The following is a 25,175-nucleotide window of genomic DNA, read 5'->3' on the forward strand; positions in this document are numbered from 1 at the left end:
GGAAAAGACACCTGCCCCAGCCTGCAGAAGCTCCATGATAATGTTCATAAAAGTGTGACAGAAAAATGGAAGCTATGCTCTTTTTAAAACCTTCCTTGGGGATGCATTCCTATAATCCCAGCTTCTCTGGAGGCCAAGGCAGGAAGATTGCAACTTCCAAGCCAGCTTGGGTGATTTAGCAAGACCCTGTCTTAAAAGAATAAGAAAATATGTATGACAAAAGCTGGGAGTGTGGCTCAGTGGTAGAAATGCCCTGGGTTTAATCGCCAGCACCACGAAAATAAATAACAACAAAACAAAATTTTCTCATAAAATTCAAAATTTCTTCTGCTTGGTCTGCACAGTGACGTCTTTGTTTTCACAGGGCCGCAACACGGATGTGGCGGTTATCTGACAGTTTCCAATGGTACCTTTGTCTCTCCTGATTCTGATTCAAATGGAAAATATGACAAAGGCTTAAGCTGCACATGGTTCATAATAGCACCTGTAAACAAACTCATTCAACTCACCTTCAATACGTTTGCTCTGGAGACAATGACCAATTCACAACAGTGCCTTTATGATTATGTCAAGGTAAGATTATTATATCACAGCAGTGTGAAGGAATCCCAGGCTTTAGGATACCATATTCCAATTGAAGCTTTAGAAAGTCTTGGATATGGTGAGTACTACTGCTTTTTGCAAGGAATTATTCTTCAATGATGCAATATATAATATTACAGATGCTACATCCTCATATCAAGTTAATCTTTAATATGGATGACTCAGAAATTCTGTGTGGCTTTTATAATTGCTTTGAGACTCAGTTCCCTCTTCATCAAGAGGTGATCTATGGGAAGATTTATTGTATGGAGAGAGATACTCAAAGAGCCTTTGGTGAATTCTAAAATAAATGACAGTGTCTGCAGTGCAAGTAATCATCCCTTAATTTGTCTATTTCTTAAGTTTTTAGACTTACTTCTATTATTACTTTTACGTAGAAAAAATATCTTAGTTTTCAAATAACATTAAAAGTAAACCAAGAGCCAGGTGCAGTGGCCCACACCTGTAATCCCAGCGGCTCCAGAGGCTGAGGCAGGAGGATCTCGAGTTCAAAGACAGTCTCAGCAAAAGCAAGGCTCTAAGCATCTCAGTGAGACCCTGTCTCTAAATAAAATACAAAATAGGGCTGGGGATGTGGCTTAGTGGTTGAGTGCCCTTGAATTCAATCCCCAGTACCTCCCTATCAAAAAAAGTAAACCAAGAAATAAGACACTTCAAATTAATTGAAATTTTTCCCTGAAGCCCTAACCCTTCAGCTTAAATAAATGATTCTGTAGTCAATTGGGCAGTTTAAATTGGATAATTAAAAGAAGCCACACCAAATCTACATCTATAGTCACATAAAGGCAACAGTTTTATTTGCAAAACTCTGGAAAGGAAAAATACTATCACTACTAACAACTTCTCCAAGACAAGAAAACTAGACAAATCCTAATTTAATTAGCTAAGCAAGACTTACGTGGACATTTAAGGGTTCCTCTAGTTAGCCATTCCTTTTTGAAAAAGTTGAAATCTGTGTGTAAAACATCATGATTCATGGAATGTCATGAGATTTGGCTTGTGGAAACCTAATCAGATGACTAGAGATGTTGGCAATCTACAACCTGCTCACATAAATAGGTGAGCAAATTTTTACAGTCTAAATTATTGACCTGCATGGCTTTATCTTTTCCCCCAACTCATTCCTTACACATAGACTCAATCTTTTCAGTACTTGGAATATTGGTTCAATACAAGCCAGGAAAATGACTTTGTAGTAATCAGAATGTTACCCAACTATATTGTTTACTTTATTGTAAATACTGTTGACCAGTGGTCAATAAACAGTTTTATATTCCTTTTTTAAAAAGTAAAACAAGAGACTGCTCTGTTAATTTTTAAATGACTTTCTAGTTTTAAATTATTGTATGTATCAGGGTATATAAATTCACATTACTAGTGTTAAGTAGCATTCGTCAATATATATACTCTAAAGGGAAAATCAACATCAATGGCAAGATTTCTTTCCATGGTGATCTTAAGTCTGATTGGAAAATTAAGGGATAGCATATGCAAATCTACCTTGATCAGTTAGTTCAGGATAATAACCATCAAAGTGTTAATTAATGCATTAGGTGCAGGCTTGGAATAAGGTACAAGTTTAAGAAAAAGGGAAGGGACTGAGGGCATAGCTCAGTGGTAGAGCACTTGCCCAGCATGTGCAAGGTCCTGGGTTCAAGCACTACAAAAAGAGAAACTTCGTAGAGTGAGGAAAATCTTACTTGAGTCAAGAGAGAATTCTAGGCAAGGTGAACATTAAAAAAATGGCATAAAATTGGAATGTGCATTTTATTTAAAGATGTATTTTATTTACAGAGCAAAAAGGTTGGCTTTATTGGAGCAGAATATTGCTAAAGTAACAAGAAATGAGATTGCTTAAAGTAGAGAAAACACAGATTACAAAGGTTCTTGGAAGTCAAACTAAAGAATTTAAATTTTATGCAGCTGCAAATACAAACAGGTTGAAAGTTTTCCAATGAGTCAGCAATCTGATGAGAGCAGTTTTTAAGAAAGAGTAACTGAGAATAAGCATTCAGGGTGGATTGGAAGGAGAGGGGATTGGGAAGGCTCCTGGGAGAGAGAATTCACTCTTAGGTGAGAAGAGGGTGGAATCAGGTAGAGCAAGACAGGTGCAAGAAAAATTTATAAGTTCTAGGATTGTCTTACATTTTAAAGGAACTTGTTATAAAATAAAGGGAAGGAAAAGTCATAGATGAAATACAAACACAAGTCCTTATTTTTTCACTGTGATAAGCACCATAACTAGGACACCAAAAAAAAAAAAAAAGAAGAAGTATTCTTAAGAAGGGATTGGTGGTTTTGGTGACAGGCATCTGGGATTGAAGTGTGTAGAGAATGGGACCAAGCTGCTATAAGGAGATAGCTCCATGAATAGAGGAAACAGCAATTAAGCATTCCTTAAATCAAAAGAAGTACTGGTTTCTTAGACAGTGTGGAACTGCTCTCAGTTTCCAGAAAAGGTACCCACTTGGAGGTGGCAGGAAAAGAAATAAATGAACTACAAAAGCAGGATGAAAATCAGGAATGGTGTAATGTCATTGGAGTCAAGGGGAAGATTCTTTTCCAAAGATGGTGATCCATGCAATGAAATTTACAAATTAGAGGCCAAGAAAGGTTTGAAGAACAAACTCATTCCATTTTATGAAAACTGTTTTAATAAAATATTGGGGCAGTGGTCAGATTGAAGGGAGTTCATGAAACTCTGGAGATAACAGGAATGTCAACTCAGGGTGAATTCTTCTTTTCTAAAATGAGACCAAAATGACCAGAATGGCCTGGAACTGATATTTAAGACTTCAAGAGTTCCCTTTGTTTTACTTAAAGGTAATAAGCTTTAGAGCCTGACAGTATGGTGACTCAAACTCAATTTTGCTATCAAATTTCTTTATCTTCCTGGTTTCTTATCACTCCAATTATTAAAAACAAATAACATAATAATGTTTGCTTTGCATGGCTATTTTGAGCCTAAAAGTAATTCATATTAGAGGGTTCAGCACTGTGCTTGACATAATTCATTCACAAATTGACTTCTCTTTTATCTCTTTGAGTAATTCTAGATAAAATAGAAGATATGGAATTTCCTTTTCTTAAAATACTAAAAATAATCAGTTCACATATAAACTACAAATTTCAATTCATCTTGGATGTCCTGGGTGTGGTCTTGCTAGGAGGAGAGTTGGTTGAATTTTCTATCAGTGTAATTTTATAATGTCATGTAACAGCTTGTAATTGTCAGAATTTCTTCAAGTCACTTAGGACAGAAACAGCAACATCAAAACCAGTAAGGTAATTTCTAACTTCATAATAAAATATCTTTTTTCCCTAAAGATATTGTGTTTAAGTCTATTCTTCTTTTCCTGTTTGGGATAGCAATTACCCTTAATTTATAGCTTTTCCTACTTCTAGTAACTGGCCAACAAAAAAAAATAGCTTTGGAATATGAAATTGACAGGTGTCTAATAAAGAGATCTTCTGTGGTAAATGGGATATTTGATTCCTTTTACATTGTTTCTTAGATATGATAATAAAGTCACCTTTTAGAAAAGCTAGCCTAATTCAACTCTATAGGTAGACATATAAGCAAAATCATGCCAATTCTGCCATTCATTCATAATTCTATAACGTGTTTTTGAAAGAGTTGACTCAACGTAAGATAACCGTGGTACATAGTGAATTGTGTATTTCACTGAGCAATTGCTACTAAAATCAACATCACATTCATTTCATGAGGTTATTTGGCAGCCATTGCCCCTGGCACTGGAGATGTGCAGAATTAAAGACTTAACTTGAGGAGTGAAAGCTCCCAGGAGCTGTCAGTCAAGTGGAGGAGACAGACATGTGAGCAGATATATTATTCTGCAATGTGCCAAAAAATGCAGAATATGAACGATGTAGAGATGAATAGCGGAAGAGGATCCGTCCTGCTTCATTTGAGGTTTCAGGAAGGGCTTCCTCCATGGGACGACTCGACTCAGCAGGGTTTTATGAAATAAGTGGAATCTTACTCCCAGTTGTTACCCTCTGCAAAATTGGGAGGAATATCACAAAACTGTGACTCTTGCAGGAAGCTGGCTACCAAAATTAAGGAGAAAAGGAGGGGCTGGGTACTATATAGTCTCAAGCCAGCTTCTTGTCACCAAACCCCCCTGATGGGTTCAGATATTCCTGTGGGGTTCAGTGGTGAGGCAGCAGAGAGGGTCAGGACTGTGACCCTAACTGACTTTCTATGCAAAGAAAACAGGGAATCAGCAGAAAAGAGGTGGCTCCACCTAACTTCATTTCTCTACCACTATGAGGGGAACAGCCTTCTTTGCTTTGTTCTTCTGCCATGATGTTCTTCCTCGCTATAGGCTCAAAGCAACAAGGCCGAGCAACCTCGGACTGAAATCTTTGAAACCAGAATCCAAAATAAACCTTTCCTCCTTTTAAGTTGATTATCTCAGGTATGTTGTCGAGGGACAAAAAAAACTAACACATACTATGAAAACACCTGTATTGGAGCTGGTTCTAATCGTTGTTTCTTTGTGGCTCTTCCTAAGATCATTAAGATTAGCACAGTTTTTCCCCCCAGAAGGTTCTGAAGTAGATTGGAGTTCAGCCCCACACCTGAAAAAATGACCCTGTATTCTCTTCCCCATGCCAAATTTATGCCCCAGTGTGTTGTCAAGCAGACCCTGTCAGAGGTTCTGCAGTAAGATGAAACAATCCATGAAGATACTCTAAGAAACAACTTAGAAATACTCCATAAGACTATCAAAGTCCTCCTGTTATTAAATATCCTGGGATATAGTAAAGGATACCATCCTAAGAAAATTAATGTCTGGAGTTACTGATAATTTTGAAAAAGAATTAATTTCCAATTTCAGAGTCTGTTGCTCTTGGGCATTTAAAGTTTTCAGAAATTAAAAGCCCCAAATTTCCTTCCCATTTCTTCAACTGCACAAATTGATGACCAGGTAAACGCTAGGCCCTTAAAGTAGCTGTCGTCAGAGACTGTCCTTCACTGAATTATTTGCTCAATTCCTTCTAGATATTAAGTAGAGTCTAAAACTGTTAAAGAGTTTAAAAGGTGAGAAAACACACAGTTTTTCTCAGCATATACCCACATCCCCAAGACTTAGGTCATAATTCAAGCTCCAGTTCTAAAGCAGTTATACCAGCAAAGGTGGGCTCCCAGAAGACAGGGTGTAGCTGCATGTGATCATCCTGGTCCTGAGGGCATCATCTGTGTCCTCCTGAGTCTTGCACAGTGCACCTCTCCAGCACACTGTAGAGCCACCCTGCAAAAGTCCGTAGTGGAAAAAATGGTGTCCTTAGAGGGTCGGGGAGGAGAGGCAGAATATCTTGGCTTTGACTGCAGAGGAGTCCAGGAACCCATATTGGTTGTCCAGAGGCCAACCAATGTCTATTTCAATTCAATTAGGGGAAGTCTTATTATGGCAGAGAGTTAACAAATGCAACAGCAGCATAGGGCTAGGCTTGGACATAACTCCCTTCTATCCAGCCGTGGCTTCTCCCTCTCAGTTTCCTTCACATTTACAGTTATCTATCGAAACCCTCAGTCAGACCTCCTAACTCTTAGAGGGTGAGTTCTAAACTCCTTGGCTCAAAAGGCAGAGAACTTCATGGCCTTGTCCAGGGCACTTCCTCATTTCTCCTGTTCTCTCGCCCGAGCTTCCAGTCCCATGGAACACAGGTGCCATGTATCTCATACACCATGTCTTCAGCCTCGTGTTCCAGCTGGCTGGGAGGCCCTTTCCCTTTTGTAGATCTGGAAGGTCTCTTCTTACTGTTAAGAGCCAACTTAAATGTCTACGATAAGTCTTTCCTGACCCTGGCAACCCCAACACACTTCCATTCTTTACCCATGTTTCCCTATATGATTTATACATGCTCTCTCTCTCTCTCTCTCTCTCTCTCTCTCTCTCTCGCTCGCTCTCTCTCTCTCTCTGTGTGTGTGTGTGTGTGTGTATGTGTGTGTGTGTGTGTGAGTGCATGCACTTGTGCACACATGCATGTGTGGAGATGGGGAGAGAGAAGGAGAGAGACAGAGATATACTTAATTTATGAACCTTTCCTCTCTCTGGTTTCTCTCTGCACCTTGAAAGTAGAGAAACTGCTTTATACCTTTGAAGCTTGGTACACAGAAGACTCATGCTTGCTAATAGGATTGTGATCATAAAGACAGAAATGATCATGATGAAACTTTAACTTGTTTATGGGGAAAAAGCCTCTTACTTCAAACTTGGCAAATGTACTCTTCTGCAAAATGAGGGGTTTTAGATTATAGAACTCAAATATTTAAGTAGGAGAGACAGTGCCATCTAGTGTAAAACTTATTTTACTTTTTCTTTGGAAGTGACTAACCATCTTCATTTTATATAACCCTAGCATTTTAACATAAAGTCAGTGGTCGTGGCTGTTCTGAAGTTCTGTTAGGATTTCGATATTTGGAACTCCCCAAACACAAATACTCATTTTAGAAATATAGTGAAAACTATTCAGAAGGGACAAACATTCCATTTTTAAGCAAGGTGTTTGCGAGAATCCACTCATTCAAGTGTTGGCATAAGCTCATGGTAGGTGGGATGGGTCTGGGTGCCAAAGACATCACAGCGAATAATCCAAAGTTCCCCCACTTATGGGACTTAACTTTTTTTTATTTTTTGGTTGAGAAACCAGGAAAAGCAAATAAGAAATAAGATACATTTTTGATTATAAGAAACAATGAAGGATGATGTTGGGGAAGGACAACAGGGGGTAGGGTTGGCCACTCTGAGGTGGTGACATTTAAGTTGAGCAAGGAGTCAAGAGCTGTAGAAAGAGCTGCCACTAATAACAGAAGCCATGGGCAGGGTCCTCCTGGGATGAAGCACTTGAAGGAAGCAGTGATCATCTGAGAGGGGGTCCCAGATTGGATGGGGGTTGCAGACCATGACAAAGAGCAGGTATTCTACCAAAGGACTTAAAAACAGCATACTACAGGGACACAGCCACATCAATGTTTATAGCAGCACAATTCACAATAACTGAACTGTGGAACCAACCTAGTTGCCCTTCAATAGATGAATGGATAAAAAAATGTAGCATACATACACAATGGAATATTACTCAGCAATAAAAGAGAATAAAATCATGGCATTTGCAGGTAAATGGATGGAGTTAGAGAAGATAATGCTAAGTGAAGTTAGCCAATTCCAAAATACCAAATGCCGAATGTTTTCTTTGATATAAGGAGGCTGATTCATAGTGGGATAGGGAGCAGGAGCATGGGAGGAATAGATGAACTCTAGATAGGGCAGAGGGGTAGGAGGGGAAGGGAGGGGGTGGGAGGAAGCGGGAGGTTATTAATGATGGTGGAATGTGATGGTCATCATCATCCAAAGTACAAGCATGAAGACACGAATTGGTGTGAATATACTATGTATACAACCAGAGAAATGGAAAATTGTGCTCTATATGTGCAATAAGAATTGTAATGCATTCTGCTGTCATATATAAATAAAAAATAAAAATTAAAAAATATAGAGATTTCAGGGAAAAATTCAACCAAAATGTATGTACTGAAAAGCAAGAAAAAGTAAATATTCAAAGATTTTGATTAAAAAAAAAAGCAGTAGGTGTCATGAGAATCCACTGGGGCATTTCAGGGAAAGCAGGAGCACAATCTGATTTAAGTTTGCGAATGTTTGGGCAGCTTGGTAGAGCACACTGCAGATGCTCTGTGGAATTAGATCCACTAGAAGGACGTCCGGAAGGCAGAGGTTAAGGGTCTTGGTGACAGCCATGGGGATGAGGTGCTCTGAGATGTATTTTGAAGATGGAATGGAATGGATGTGGGAGATGTGAGGACACAGACAGAAGGAAAAAGTGCAAGGACAGAGAGAGAGAATCAGGTATGAATGGAGTTTGGGACTTGAGCCATTTATTGAGATAAAGAAGATCTGGGGAGAACAATTTGGAAGCGGGTGGTGCTGTGGTTTGAATGTGTCCCCCAAGTTCTGTGTTAAAACTTAATCCTCAGATTCATTTGTTGCTGGTATTTTGTGATGGGTCTAATGGGCCTTTGGGAGATAATTAGGGTTTGATGAGGTCATGAGAGTGGGGTCTCAGGATGGAACTAATGGCTTTATAAAAAGAGAAAGACCAGAGCTAGAGGCTCTCGTTCTTTCATCCTGTCACCATGCAGCAGCCCAGCCCTCACAGATGTCCCTTCATTCTGGACTTTCCAGACTTCAGAAACTGTGAGAAATACATTTCTGTATAAATTACCCAGTCTGTGGTATTCCAATATGGGAACACAAAACAGCCTAGAACAGGTGGGTGGTGGGAGAGAGACATCCAAGCACTTCTTCACTTATTAGGTTTTTTATGGAGTGCCTTTTCTGTGCCAGACATTCTCAAACTCTGGGGACATAAGCAGGGAGCAGGACAGAGATCTGTGCTTCTGTGGAACTTGCATTCTTTTTAGAGGGGAAGATAATTAAATAAACAAGTATAGAGTTATGTAGAAGGTGATGCTGGCTCTGAAGAAAGATCAGGCAGGAAAGGAGAAGGGGAATGTTCAGAGAGTTTTACATAGGGAAATCCTTCCCAGGTCTGTGACATTTGAGTAAAGATCTGGAGGAATGTTGGAAAACAAACTAGATGGATACAGGGGAAGAGGAATCCAGGCATAAAGAACAGTAAATGCATCAGCCTCGAAGCGTGGCTGTGCCTGGGATGGTGAGCAAAACAGAGACAGTAAGAAATGAGAGCTGTCAGGGTGGGAGGAGAGCAGATTCCGGGTTCTGTTAGGCCTGGAATGCCATTGTCATGGCCTTGGCTTTGTACGGAGAAAACAGGAAGAGAACAGGAGGCAGCTCTTCAGCAGGGAGGTGACCTGGTCTGACTTCACTTTAACAGTAGCGTCTGGCTGACATTTTGAAAACAGAGGAAAGAGGGAGAAAGAGCAGAAAGAGGGAGCCCCATACAGAGGCCTCAGCAATGGTCCCGGCAAGACCACAGAGTGACTTGGACCAGAGGTAAAGGTAGCCATGGATTTGATGACTCTAGTGACACATTTTTTATTAAATCGTATATGACCTTCCCAAAGATAGGACAAATGTTAGGCATTGCACCAAGTTTGTTGTTGTTGTTTTTTTTCCCTGAAAATTGATCCCATCACAAATCTACTCCTGAATTAAGATAGAACACCAACGCACAGATCCTTAGTCATGACCTGTGGTGAGTTCATATCCAATTTAGTGTAAAATGGGCAACTTCCCTGTGAATATAGAGACCTGAGAACCTTCTTTCTCTCCAGATCTATGATGGGGAGAGTGAAAACAACCGTTTGGCCGCAACGTTCTGTGGTTCCACCATACCTGCTCCTTTTATCTCTTCCGGTAACTTCCTCACAGTTCAATTTGTCAGTGACCTGACTCTAGAAAGAGAAGGATTTAATGTTACATATACCTTCGTGGACAGTGAGTAAATTGAGATTATTTTTAAAATATAGGTTATGAAATGCATGTGTATTTATGTACTAAAAATAATGCATTCTCATTAAGTTTACACTCAGGTACTAAACTTAATGTTAATTACACTCTTGGTTGATTACTGAACTCATGTCATTCTCTCTGTCTTTAATTAATAGTACAAATTTGCTAATCTTTAATCAAAAATGAATATCTCATAAATTTTTAATAGAAAGATGTCCTATCTCTCCTTTGGGCCAGCAGGGTAGGGAAAGCAGAATTTTAAAGACTCTGTGTGAGGAGACAAGAGTGAAATATCTCCTATGTTGTTTCTTTCCTCCCTCTTCAGTGCCTTGTGGTGGAACATACAATGCAACTTGGACCCCACAAAATACTTCGTCACCCTATTTATCAAACCCGAGTGTTCCATTGTCCACCTGTACTTGGGTCATTGAAGCCCCTCCCCACCAGCAGGTGAAGATAACTGTGTGGGCACTTCAGCTACACTCGCAAGACTGTGCACAGAACTACTTAGAGGTTCAAGACTTGCCAGAGGTAATGATTATGGACTGGATTACAGTTGCATCCAGTGACCTTGCCACTAGTATTTGCAAAACACTCAATCAAGCCATGAAGGCATGATTCAATAAATCCTCAAAGTTACTTTCAGCATGATGTTTTTCAGCCAGACCCAAAGTTCAGGTGAAGAGGAACACTTGAACTTGGTTCTGTAGGTCAGGTACTTTCAAACATCAAGATGCCTAAGAATTACCTGGGCATCTTGTTCAAGAGGCATACTGCCCAGGGCCAACTTCTGAGATGGATTCCTCCACATAGTACCCATGAATCTAAATTTTTGATGGACATCTCTGGTGTCCTGAACTCCATGAGCCACACTTAGAGAAACCCTTCTAGTTAGTAGTATCTGTGTTTAGGATGGCCAGAAGGAATTCACCCAGTACACAGGAAAATAGGCCAAGAAGCCATTTCATGCCATGTCAGTAGCACTGTATTTGTGGTATTATGAGACAGAAGAGAGAGAGAGAGAGAGGAGAGAGAGAGAGAGAGAGAGAGAGAGAGAGAGAGAGAGAGAGAGAGAGAGAGAGAGAGAGAGAACTCATTTGCTTAAAAAAAAGGAAGAAAAAAAAAAGCTTAGTCTTACTTTCCCATGAGCAAGATGTTGGGCTGTCTTTGCACTTTCAAGAGTGACTGACTTGTTCATTCCAAGGGGATTGTTCAAATCCCTTTGGGCTGGCAGAAGTAAAATCCCATCTGTCACCTTCTGAATTTTCAGTCATCTTCACTATAAAGTCATCTTCCCTGTCTTAGTGGGGAGTCAGTTTATCTGACTGTACTGTGAAGAGGTCCAAGTTGTGCAGGCAGCTGAGTAGAAACCAGATTTCCTGATTTTGTGCAAGTCTTAGACACTGAAATTAGTGCTGTGCTCCCATGGTAGCCGAGACATGGGATCATCATTTCATTTCATTTCTGATGGTTTCTGGACCAAATTCCTATTCCCCCATGGGAGTCTCACCAGAAGGGCTTATAGCCAAGTGAGATAAGATCCTTTGGGTATAAAAGCTCTTTGGATTTCCCATTGCTTTATGAAGCTGAGTCAATGGGGAACAGAGAAGACCCCCTCAACTAGGCACAAAAATAGCATGAACAGGGCACAAGGCAATTATGGAACTTGTTGGCAGCTGGACTTGCCTCCAATAAGACCGTCTCATTCCTCATGACTAAAAAACTCAGGGTCACTCCAGGTGAACTGGGCTATGTGAAATAATCACACAAGAGACAGAGATACCTTTTTCTTTGGGTCCTGTGATGGCTCCTCTGACATTAGGGGTCTGTGGAGAGAGAGAAAGAGAGAGAGAGAAAGTGCTGAACCCTTTTGTGGGGGAGAAGCTATTCAAATGAAGCAAGGGGTCAGGTTTCAGGCAGTTGAGTATAGCTTGGAGATGTCTACTGTCAGCAAATTGACTGACAGCTAGGAAGGCAATTCCCAAAGGCAGAGCAAGAGAAGGGGACACACAAAGGGAGCTTCCATGGAACAGTCTATCCCAAAAAGGGTAAAGGGGTAGGATTACAAAGGAACAGGTGAGTGTAGCTCAATCCCAGGGGTGCGCCTACTCAAAAGACTGGCCTTGCTATTGGAGTGGGGAAAAAGAGTCACAAGTCATGGCACAATGGCACCAGACTACAGTAATCTTTCAGATCCCCGTGGTGCATCAGGACTGGAAGGCATGGTTACTCAATGTGGCTCCCCACAATACCCAATATTAGTCGCAACTGAATAATGTCCTTCAATTGAATGAATAAGGAAAGGACAGGGATTTCATCCTAGGTAGGTAGAGAGGAAGGATTTAAAAAAAAAAAAGAAGAAGAAGAATGGTGATGGGCTGGGAGAAATTGGAACTCCAAGCTCTCCAAGAGTAGAAAGAGAACCCTAATTGGAAGATTGTCAAAGGGTTCTATGGTGGAGGCATAAGAGAAGATGGAAGGTATGCTGTTGGCCTTCGGGTAGAAAACTACAGAGAGTGGAGATGAACATCACTGGTTAAGAAGTTCAAAGTGAGATTTGTTTAATGAACTGTCTATAAAATCACCCAAACCTCTACAAGTTCAGAAAGGAACTGGGGTGCAAAAATTACTTGTGATAAGATACCACAAATCTTTAATAAATGAAGGGAAGTAACCAGGAGGAAAGTAAATAAAAATGATGAAAAGGGTCAGAGAGTCTCTTTGGCCACATGTAGAGACTTTCTAAAGAGGACCTGAGGTGAGGACAGATGCTGCAGTGAGGAACATGAAGAAATGCTCCCCCACCCCTCTCCTTCACTTTTACTCAATGAATTGTGGAGAATGGAAAAGGAATGACCTCCCCTAGGAGGCGCTGGAAACCCAGGTTTCACTTTTAAGACCACAAAATGGAAAGGCGAGAGATGTAGACAGAGGGTGGTTAATAATGCAGCCAAAGTACAGAGAATACAGCAGGCAAAGCTAGGAAAGGACCAATAGCAGCAGGCAGTGGGTGGGATGGGGGTGGGCATAGAAGCCCAGATCAGTAACAGGAGTCTGCAAGCTGGGGTGGAGCAAGCACCTTCAGTAGGTGCCCAAGAACTGCAGGTATGAGAAAGGTACTTATCACTGGGAGGCTGCCAGCATCCTGATTTTGGTACAAGTTGGTTTTGTGCAAAATGGATAGGTGTTTGACTGCATTTACCCCATGCTTTTGAAAGGGAATGTGGGTTGCCCGAGTCTTATAAAAGGAACAGTGACCTCCTAACAGGCACTGGCTACATTGGGGGAGTCAGTATTGCCAAAGGGTCTGCTTAGGTTTGCTGTGAGGAGCAAGGACTGGATCAGGGGAAGGGTTTGAGTCTTATGGGCCCAGGATAGTGGGAAAGACTTGAGTAGGAGACCTGCAGTGAGCTCAAACACTGGACTCTGCTCAGAACAAGGAAACAGGCCTCAGCTGTGACATAACCTGGGAAGGGAGCAGTCTTGATTTCTGCAGGGAAATGTCTGTCCATGGTTTCGGCAGGCACTTGGCCCCCATCTCCCATCCTTCCAGGAGAGTGGGTATTTGTCAAGTCCAAGTTACTGGTAAGTCTGGCTGCAGAGTGCTTCAGAGACTAGAGCTGGGTTCCATGGCTGAATATGTAAGCCATGATTTTACAGTAGAGTTTCTGGTACAGCTGTCCTCTCCTGGAACTGAATCTGACACAATGTGGCTTCCATTCATTTCAGGGTGATGGAAGAGTCCATTTCTGTGGCAGAAATCTTACAGCTCTGCCCGAGTTTTATTCCTCCACAAGCACTGCCATGGTGGTTTTCAAATCTGAAGTTCTAAACAGCAACTCTAGAGTGAGCTTCACCTATCAGATTGCAGGTGAGTTCTGGAGCTTCCATCTTTTCTAAGGAAATATGGCTATGGGCACAATGACCACTAGAATTTAAGGTAACCCAAGCCCACAGGAGGTAAGACCCTTAACTAGAATCCAGGCCCAATTTAGCAAATTACTAAAGCTAGTTCCTGGTAACATAAGAGGAATACAACACTAATTGAAAGATAGTACAATAGAGTAATTGAAAAATAGACCAGTTATTGTATTAATTATCCACTGACAGCATACAGGAGTCACCATATATTTTCAGAAAAGCTTTATCCACATGAAATCCCCTGTCATACAATTCACCTATTCAAAGTTTACAGTCCAGTGAGTTTTAGTAGGTTCACAAAGCAGGGCATTGCTGTATCTTAGGAAGTGATTTTATAAAAACTTGAAAAGGATTACCTGTTACTATCAATGAGAAGCTTATTTTCAGAGACTTTATTATTTTGAACCTGATTAAAAGCTGCCTTTGAATCAAACAAACAATAAAAATGGGTATTATTTTTTTACTAAAAGGAACAATGATTTACTGTTCTAGCATAACAATTCAGTCATCAAAGAATTTAAAGGGAAATCCTCATGGAAATCTCTGCCTGGGAGGTAGAACCTTTGAGTCTAAAAAAGGGTCCAAGTGACAGCCACCAATACCTCACTGTGATCATAAAAGTTCAAAGGATACTAGGATGCCCTTTAAAGAAAGCTCTCATATTTTATACCCGCAATGGGGTGTTTGTGTTAAGGAGCCCCTGTATACATCTGTGGGATGCGTGGTTCATGTCGCCTCTCAGGTCTCAATTATCTCAAAGATAAATGAAGAGACTGGATTAGTTTCCCCTAAAATTTGTTCAGATTTAATGGTCTTTTAAAATTATTTCTGTCAAGTTGAAAGAACACTAAGTATTTGGGGGCATGCATTTTTTTTTCTGAGATTTTTTTTTCTGTCTAAGACTGCAACAGACAATACAACAGAGCATTTGGCAATCTGAAGAGTCCTGGATGGCCTGATAATTATAATGATAACCTGGATTGCACTATAATTCTCACAGCCCCGCAGAACCATGCCATTACCCTCTTTTTTCATTCGTTTGATATCGAGGACTCAAGCAACTGTGCACATGATTTCTTGGAGGTAACATGCATTGGGGTGTCATTTGAACGATTATTTAAAAAGATGATGGATGGATCTCTTAGAATTTTCCACTTTTTTCTCTAGTGCTGCTAATATGCCCCTTGTTCATTTCACTAATTATTCATGTATCTTTCAGTTCATAAACATTTACTGAGCACCTTCTATTCCTGGCACTGGACTTACAACAAGAAGGAAAACATGAACCCTTCAGAGTCATGATCTGAAGGGAAAGACAGGTGGTGTTTTAAGACAAAAGACCTGGTGAGAACAACATAGAGGAGGGAAAGTTTATTTGGGGCTCGTGGTTTCAGAAGTTTAAGTCCAAAGATGGCTGACTCCATAGCTCTGGGCTCAAGGTAACGCAGAACATGATGGTAGAAGGGTATGGAGGAGGAAAGCAGCTCAGGACATGGCAATCAGGAAGCACAGAAAGAGAGAGTTCTGCTCACCGGGGACAAAATACAAACTCTAAGGCATGGCCCCAGTGACCTACCTTCTCCAGCCACACCTTAACTGCCTACATTTACCACCCAGTATTAGTGGATTAAAGCACTGATTAGGTCAAGGCTCTCATAACCCAATCATTTCACCTCTAAACTTTCTTACATTGTCTTGCATATGAGCTTCTGGGGGACCCACATATCTAAACCAAAACAGATGCTAAGAATCAATTACAACACCATGAAAAGACTAAGTCCATCACGGTAAAGGCATCTAACTCTGGAGACAGAGTAGGTCTCTTTTTTTTATTATTATTAGTTGTTCAAAACATTACAAAGCTCTTGACATATCATATTTCATACATTTGATTCAAGCGGATTATGAATTTCCATTTTTACCCTATGTACATATTGCAGATTCACATCGGTTACAATAAGGAGGTTACATGTGAATTCCAACTGAAGGACAAGAGGGAGGTTCAAAAAGGTAGTGAAGTGATCTTGGAGGTGGAGGATAGCAATGGCTTCAGAAGGGCCATCTGAAAATAAAAATGGAATGAATAATAACACTAAATAGTTTCCTAATTTCCCTGATGACTACAGTATGTTTGGGGTGTCTGCACTATTCCTTGAATGCGTGTTCTATAGGTGCAGGAAATGTGCTTCTTCTTCCTCTGCTACCACCACCAGAGAGAGCTAATTTGGTTGGAGGGGTCTTTGCAGTGTGCTTCTCTTCCACCCTGCATCAAAGCACATTGAGAGAGAGCAGAGCTGTGCTTGTCATGTGGCTGCACCTCTGGGATTGTCCAGTGCCACTAGAGTAGCTCCTGGGAGTCTAGTCTGCTCTACCTCACCTGCATTGCTTATGTGCAAATTGATATCATCACATCATTGTTCAGGGATTTTTTTCTAGGGAGATTTTCCAAATGAGCTTGGCATCCCTGTTCAGCCAATTTTGAATCTAAACCCCAGCTGAGGCTGTCTAAATCGGCCTTGTTGCACATACACAAGAAGCTTCAGAAAGATTTGAAAATGTCTACTTGCCCTCCCTTCTACCTGACATGGAGTTTTATTTTTATTTCTTTGTCTACTGCTTTTTTTCCCCCTTTGTTCTGGGAATTGAACCAGAACAAAGTGCTTTTATCACTGAGCAACAATCTCAGCCTACTTTTTTATTTTTTTGTATTTTATTTTGAGACAGGGTCTTGCTAAGTTGCTTAGGGCCTTGCCAAGTTGCTGAGGCTGGTCTTGAACTTAGGATCCTCTTGCCTCAGCCTCCCAAGTCACTGGGACTACAAGCATGTGCCACAGTGCCCAGCTCTTTCTATTGTCTCTTTTAAGTCAGGACTTTTAAAAAATAATTATTATTATTTTGGATGTACTTATGTAGTGTGATATGTAGTGGGGTGGATTGTGATAATTTGATATGTGTATATAATATGTATATAATGTGTAATGATCAGATTAGGGTAGTTAGCATTTCCATCTTTGAAACAGTCCAAAATGATTTGACCTGTACAAAATATGCAAGTTAAACAGGGTATGCAGCCTTTTTTGCAGTCTTTTTCTTTTCTGCTGGCTTCTGTTTCCAGCTATTTCTTGGTAACTATGGCCTTTTCTCCCTACCAAAGGCTGCTTCTGCTTTCTAGTCCCAACAGCCTGCCCCCCTTCCTCTCATCCACCTCCATTCTCAGCTGTCTTGGCCTCTGGTGCTGTTGCTGATTCTTCCAGCCAGTCTGCAATGCCTGGGCTTGGTACAAAGTTGGTGTCCCAGCTGCAGTCAGCTTCAACATGACTCCTGGTGAGGCTCTCCCTTCTGGAACTTACAGAAATGCCTTGCTAATCAGTATCCTTAACCCACAGTACAATGAATTTCCAGAAGCAGCTCAGGCCTTTCTCATGAGGAATATTTGCTGTGACCAGAAATAGGGAAAAGGCAGATGTAACAGGGAGGAAACGGAGAAATACATTATTGTTAGTGCCAGTCAGGATATTAAACTCAGACCGGTACCCCTTAGTCACCAGGGAAATCCAAATATTTATATGAAGAATAAAGCGGAAACCAGGGGAGGAGTGGGATAGGAAGAAAGGCTCAAATAGTCCTGTCAGGTCAGAGTCACTGTGCAACTCTTCTTAATTCTCCTCAAATCTGAGTGGGACTGAAAATTTAGCCTTTGCCATTTGCCTGCTGGATGCTGGGAAGTAAAGGTTTGCTTTCCAACATTGGAGGGTGAGAACTGCGCCCCCGCGTGGTCCTTTTTGTTCCACAGAATGGATCTGAAATTTATTATCCCATAAACAAAGAGAGGACATCAGCCTGTAAAATGTAGCCGAGTCTGGTTTTCAGAGGGAAGACCATGGGCATGGCCTCTTGGAGCCCCACAGGAAGCCTTTGCATTCCACTCACAGGAACCCTGGCGGGAACTGCAAACTCTTTCTGAGGACTCCAATTGTGTCACTGCCGGCAGAGACCAGTCTCTAGAATCTTCAGTGTCCTGACCCCTCCTTTCAGTGTCCTCTAAGGCCCCGGCGGAGATGCCTTCTAATATTAGTTCATCTCATTCCTCTATGAAGAGAAAAGTCACTATGACAAGTTTTTAGCAGTTTCAATGGGAATTAATGTCTCACTTTTCCCTACAGAGCAATGGCATTTTAAAAGAGGACCCAGAGGGAAAGAGACCCAGACTCTAGAGTTTAATGGTAGAAGGTCAGACCCTCCAGCATTCTTAAATATGGCAGCTCCCTTCTCTATGGCTGCTCTGTGACACCTTTTTAAACATTTGGCAAAGTCATCCAACAACAAGCCCTGGAAAACATTATTCTTTCCCATTAGTTACTACATAGGCAGGAATAGAACCAAATCAACACAAGACCAGCACTAACAAGACCAGCACTCACTTTTGGAACAACACCACGACTTAAGGAAAACATCAGTTAATCAGATTTTCCAGTAAACGGACTGGAGGAACTTCTTAGATTTTGAATCAGATCAGTGAACTCAGACTTTATCGGTTCCACCTATACATTGCCTGTATAACTCTCCCTGAAGACTCCCCAAGTGCTCTTCAGACTCCCCAAGTGCTCTTCAGAGTGGGACTGGTTGGGAATGCTCAGTAGGAACCCAGCTGGAGGACAAATGTGGTTGCATTCCCAGGGTGGTAATCTATCCCGCCACCCAATGCCCAATGACTCACTTCCTGTTTTTATGTCTTCTCCAGGCTGTGAGCTGAAAAGGAAAGCTACTCAGCCTTGGAATCTGTTGTTAAAATATATTTAACAACAGTCAGAAATGTTATAGATTTATTGAGTCGTATCCTTTTCCCATACAGAAATTGCTTTTGCTCTGAACTTTATTATACTTTGTATGTTGCATTATTTTTCATAGTTTCTTTTCTGCTGAGTAGTTTTCAATGGGACACACACACATACACACACACACACACACACACACACACACACACACACACACACCATACACAGTACAAGATAGTAATTGACTGGAAGCAGAGCAGGCAGTGTTGCTCCCATACACATCTTTTAAAAAAAAAAATTCACTTTAATTATATTCTTCAAAATGTCTTTCGAAAAGCCTAGGCCATAGGATCACAGTATCAACTAGTATATAAAAATGTGCCCGGGTGTTTTAATTGCTATAGGTGACTGGGTATTTCTGAATCCAAATGAAATGGTTTTTGATCTGAAAATTAAACATTTCTTTTTGCAAGTAAAGGTGACTTCTGCAAGTATTTTTCAGAGAACTCTTACTACTTTTTAAGGGTTTTGTTTATCGAGGAGGGAGTGTTGCTTTGTTGCCTAGCTGGTCTCCCAACTCTGGACCCATTTGAATGCAGGGCCTTGGGCTTGCTGGGCAAGTGCTGAGCCCCACCCCCAGCCTCCCTTCATTGTTAGGTACAAAAAAAATAAAGCTTTTTTTTTAAAGTCATCATTCTCATTGTTTCATGTCTTAATGTATGCTATAATAAATGGGTGAAGAAAGTATAATGTAAATATAATAATTAATGTTTTTAAAGGTAAGAAATGGAAGTAGTAGCAGTTCACCACTACTTGGCAAGTATTGTGGAACTCTGCAGCCAAACCCCATCTTCTCTCAAAACAATGAACTGTATCTACGATTTAAGAGCAATAATATAATTTCCAGTCATGGATATGAAATTATCTGGGCCTCATCACCCTCTGGTAAGACATCTGCCCTTTTGGGGGCAAAGCAGTTGTACATAAAGCTAACATAAGGTGTCTAATAGAAAAGCACAATTAAAGTGACCTTCTCTTTTTAGCTATCTATGTATTTCATGATTTCCTGTTAAAAACAGAAATTGGAAACAGTTGAGATATTTAAAAATTCTATATTTATTCACTATTTCTATGTAAAAGAATATATATTTACCTATAAAGAATATAGAAGGTGTGAAAATTTTTTAATTCCTACATAAATTCTGTTTTGTCAGAATTTTTGCTTTTGGTTTGGTCATCACAATGTCCTCTAAGAATTAAAATGAAAAAGCCAAATGGCTTTCACATTCTCAAGCACATGTGAGCAGCTGTGCTCTTCATAGTCCCTGTGGCTTATGGGCTGTCCTGTAGTTAATTGCTTTTTTCAGGGTAGTAAGTATCTTCTTGTATTTTCGGTTGGCTGGTTATTAAACAACCGAAGGAAATTTAAGTAATGTCAATACAGGATAACTCAAAAGCAGAGAAACATCTTTGTGAAATGTCCGGAAAACCTTCAAAATAAAAATGATAGAAAGAGCCAGGCACAGTGGTACATGCCTGCAATCCCAGTGGGTCAGAAGGCTGAGGCAGGAGGGTTAGCAAGTTCAAAGCCAGCCTCAGCAAAAGTGTGCTTGAGACCCTGTCTCTAAATAAAATACAAAATAGGACTGAGGATGTGGCTCACTGGTTAACGATCCCTGAGTTCAATCCCTGGTAACTCCCCTACCCCATCAAAAAAAAAAGATGTAAAGACTCATTTTAAATATGCTGAGGGGTAAGAACAGGGTTCTATCAAGACAATCATGGATAATGAAATCTTTGCAACTTAAGAAGGTTTAAAGACTATCTCCAAAGTACTAATTTTATAGGTGAGGACAGAAAACACTAAGATTAATGTGTTGCCCCAAATGCACAGCTAGACTGTGGCAAAGGGGGACAGATGCCAGCTCAGGTGCTTTTTGGTTATGCCAGGCCATTTCTTCTGGATCCCCCTTGGCTATCCAGCCTAACTAGTGATAACTCTGGTTTACAAACAAACAAATCAAATAAATCAACACCTGAAAAAAAATTTTTAAAAAAATAAATAAATACCTGTGCCTATGGAGTTTGACTTTAAGTATGTCAATCTCAAAACTGTCAGTTATTATTTTGGCAAAAAATCACTTTTCTTGTAAAGTGATTCATATCAAAAGCTACAATACCATAGTTTGCATTCAGCTCATAATTTTCCTTTTTTATATTTCTTTTTTCCTCCAATTTATTCATTAGTTAATTTTGAACTTGTACCTTATCATGATACATAATAGTGGGGTTTGTTGTTATATGTTTGTACACACCAACAATAGAACATTGTAACTTGGTCAGTTTCATTCTCTTGTACCTCCCCTTCAGAATTTGACCTTGAATTTGACTTCAATGTCATTATCTTCAACTCAGCGCATTAGGAGTGCACCATCAAAAGCACACACACGACTTCATTCTGAATTACAGTTATTCTGCCACATCATTTGTTTTTCCACGTTGTCCCTAACTTACTTTTTTCAAAGAATAGTGCTGGAGGAAGGTGCACCTGGGTCATGGAATGCAGGGAGAGGAACGTTTGTTGGGGATGGGAGAGGTGGAGGTGGCAGGAGGAAGGATGCAGCCCACAGAGGAAGGAACTAGAAGGGGGTTTGGCCTTCTACTGTTCTTGCAAAGTCTCATCCCCTTAAGATAAAAAGGTCTACTTTTCTTACACACGCACGAAAGCTGACTGGTTCTGAATCAGCTGAATCAAACTTTCTGCTGTGCTTTCCTTGCAGGCTGCGGTGGGACTCTTTATGGAGACAGTGGCTCCTTTACCAGCCCTGGCTATCCCAGCACGTACCCAAACAACACTCACTGCGAATGGACTCTCATTGCTCCTGCTGGAAGACCTGTCACCGTCAGCTTTTACTTTATCAGCATTGATGATCCAGGAGACTGCGTCCAGAACTATCTCATACTCTATAATGGGCCAAATGCCACTTCTCCATCCTCTGGACCGTATTGTGGAGCAGTGAGTACAGCAAACACTTTTAGATTCCCACTTGTTATTTTAAAATCATGATGGTAACTCAGTATAGACTCTTAAGGTAGACACATGCAAAGAACAAAGCCACAGCCTTAGCAAATTTGGTACTGTACAGTTTTCTGATTTCTATTGTGGGGGCACCAGTGCCATCTAGTGGGCACTGTGCTATAGTACTCTTAATAGTTACCAAAGCAGACTGCATCAGAATCATCAGAATCGTTCATGAAATTACTTCCAGTTCCCACATATCTGTGTTAACTTTTTTTAAGCTCCTAGTGTGATTTTGATGCCCTTTCCGAGTTTAATACTTATGTTTGTTTCTAAGTATATAGAATTATAGAAAATTTGGACATCTGGCTCCATTTCATCTACTTCTTGCTGAAAATTGCAGGAATTCTTTGAAGAAATGAACTATAGTTTATTTCATAAAGATAAGATGTAATGGATCCTTGCTAAACTGTAATATTGTGAGAATATGCCTTTAACATCCTCTATTTTTTTAAAAAAATAGCTACTTAAAGAGCTGTCAAGTGCAATGTGGCTCCTGATGAGCCTTCTGTGTGTTTTATGTTTTGATAGAATGCCATTGTTTATGGGAAATCCTGTATTACTCACAGCAGCAGGATATGACTATCTAGATAATACAGGAAATACAAGGAAAATCAAAGAAGTGTATAAAACTTCTGTTAACTGACCATATTAGTTTGTCAATGTAGAATAAGAAGTCAAACCTGTTGCTTCCTGTATTTGCATATGTAGCTCTTTATCAAAATTTAGGAGCAGATTAAAATGGAAGTAAGAGGTGGTTGTGCAAAAGAATAAATAATATTGCACATACTTTAATATATCTCTTAGGAAGCAAAGCAAAATCTCTCTCCTTCACTCACTTGAATAATTTGCTATCTTGGGAATAAATCTGTGTTTTGATGACTCTTAGGTAAGGCTGTAATGTAAATCTTGTGAGCCCAATAGTGTAAACCTTGTGAGAGAAAGGCTTTTTGTCTGTTTTGTTCATTTTTTAAGATCCTCAATACTAAAAAAAATACCCATATATTAATGGTATCTTATAAATATTTGCCCTATGAATAATTAAGACATCAGATAAAAATGAATCTTACCTCTTGCCCCCAAGCATTTCATAGATAATATGAAAGTCAATTCCAAAAGGAAACTAACTATAGATGTTGAGGATGAAAATAGTCTATTTTATTCATATGATCATATTAGTTACCCCCAAGAAACCCCTGGGTAACCCAGGTGCCCATTTCTCCTCAACTTTTCACCCTAGGCCATATTCTTTTGCAAAGAATCTACATTAATTCTGGGCAAGATGACTTCTAGAAGTAAATGCAGGTTCACTGTTAATTCTTAAAACTTCTTGACATAATACTTTTGTAAACTATACTAACATTTCTAAAAAAAATCCAAATTTTTAAAAATTGTCACTTTTACTTTTCATTTTTTTTTATTTCAATTTTAGGATACTAACATAGCTCCCTTTGCGGCTTCCTCAAATCAAGTCTTCATAAAATTCCATGCTGAGTATGCAGTGTATCCATCTGCATTCCGGTTAACGTGGGACAGCTGATGGCGCATGGGTTTCCTCTGTCCTTTGGCTCTGCTGCAGGGAGCTTCAGACATCACACTGGACAGAACTATGCCATCCTGGACTCCTGCCCATGCCACTGATCATAAGTTGAACTTTTATGGTTTTCACCAAAGAATGTGTGGAATTGCTATTTGTATATTAGTGTTCTTTTTTTTTTGAATGTAAAATAATAACTTTTTGAGTTTTGGCTGTGCACACCTTTCTTTTAATTTTTGAGCTGAAACTTTTTAAAAGTCTTAAAAGGGTTAAAAATATTACGTAAATTAAAAAATTAATATACAATGAAAGAATGATTTTCACTGTGAATGTCAAATTAGAGGTAATAAACATTATTGAATTGTACCACGATTATGCTCCATTAATTTTTAACTCATTAAAATATGTTCTTTAAGTATGGCTTAATATAGAAAGTTTGCTGTGACCTCTGAATTCTTTCAATTTCTCTCCTATTTGCCTCAAGCTTCGGTTTTTTTCCTGGCTTTGCTGAGCATTTCCCCACCTCTACTCCCCCTGTTCTACCTTGGCTATTGAATTTCTCTGTGCATTCTTCACTCTCTATTATCTATTATCCACTACTCCACATTCCTAGAACATTCCCTTTTTCTTTCCTTGTGTGTGGGGTCTTTCTTCCAAACTTCCTTTTTTAAAAATTTTTACATTGGTGGGGCGTGGGGGATGGACCAGGGATTGAACCCAGGGACACTCAACCACTGAGCCACATCCCCAGCCCTATTTTGTATTTTATTTAGAGACAGGGTCTCACTGAGTAGCTTAGCACCTTGTTTTTGCTGAGGCTGGCTTTGAACTCATGATCCTCCTGCCTCTGCTGCTGGGATGCGCCACACTTCTTTAAACTAAGGATGCTTTGCTTTTTCTTTAAATATCTTATCCACTGTTTACAATTCAGTTCAACACTATGACCTGCTTGGAGCCTCCAGAATTCTATTAGTAGGAATTATTATTTCTTCTCCTTCTCCTTTTCCTTCTTCTTCTTCCGTGTTTTCATAGCAATTTTTGTAATCAAATAAAATATTTGTTACATTGCAGGGCTGGTGGACTGGGGATTGAACCCAGGGCCTTCTTGCTAAATATGTACTCTACCACTGACCTACACCCCAATCCCACATTTTTTTCTTAATCATTTTTAGTTGTATTTAGTCTTCCCTTATTAAATTGTGTGTTTTTGAAGGCAGTTCTTGAGTGTCCCCACAATTGTTTAACATTGGATTTCCTCCTGACAGATAACTGTCACTGTGATCCTGCTCTGTCCACTCCTTCTTTTGCCAAATGAAGAAAGATCATCAGGAGGATGGGTTAATCCTGCCTCTGGAACAACCCAGTGACCATTTGAAGCTAGAAGATGGTTTGCAACTACACAGGGCTGGGCTTAAATTGTACTGAAAACAGACACAAAAAGGAAAACCATGGGGCTGGGGATGTGGCTCAAGTGGTAGTGTGCTGGCCTGGCATGCCTGCGGCCCGGGTTCGATCCTCAGCACCACACACAAACAATGATGTTATGTCCACCAATAACTAAAAAATAAATATTGAAATTCTCTCTTTCTCTCTCTCCTCTCTCCTCTCTCTCTCTCTCTCTCTCTCTCTCTCTCTCTCTCTCTCTCTCTCTCTCTCTCTCAAAAGAAAAAAAAAAAGAAGGAAAACCATGATGACACCAGCCACAGTCAGTAGTCTCCAGAGCTGCTGAAGTCTCTAGAGAGTCATTTATTCTTAAAATAAATTACTGAGCTAAAAAA

At 40.1% G+C, this 25,175-nt stretch overlaps 1 protein-coding gene across 1 annotated transcript in view; it reads left to right on the top strand.

Moving 5' to 3' along the window:
* Window positions 1–25,049, top strand: part of Cubn (cubilin) — a 268,053-nt gene extending 243,004 nt beyond the window's left edge. The window contains exons 60-67 of the mRNA XM_078023361.1: window positions 365–573; window positions 9,908–10,070; window positions 10,411–10,616; window positions 13,815–13,956; window positions 14,908–15,089; window positions 19,561–19,726; window positions 21,562–21,797; window positions 23,293–25,049. Coding sequence (XP_077879487.1) covers window positions 365–573; window positions 9,908–10,070; window positions 10,411–10,616; window positions 13,815–13,956; window positions 14,908–15,089; window positions 19,561–19,726; window positions 21,562–21,797; window positions 23,293–23,400 — 1,412 coding nt within the window. The 3' untranslated portion in view covers window positions 23,401–25,049. The remainder of the gene's footprint in view (window positions 1–364; window positions 574–9,907; window positions 10,071–10,410; window positions 10,617–13,814; window positions 13,957–14,907; window positions 15,090–19,560; window positions 19,727–21,561; window positions 21,798–23,292) is intronic.
* The last annotated feature ends 126 nt before the right edge of the window (window positions 25,050–25,175 follow it).

Source organism: Ictidomys tridecemlineatus, chromosome 10 (assembly GCF_052094955.1).
Source record: "Ictidomys tridecemlineatus isolate mIctTri1 chromosome 10, mIctTri1.hap1, whole genome shotgun sequence".
Lineage (NCBI taxonomy): Eukaryota > Metazoa > Chordata > Mammalia > Rodentia > Sciuridae > Ictidomys > Ictidomys tridecemlineatus.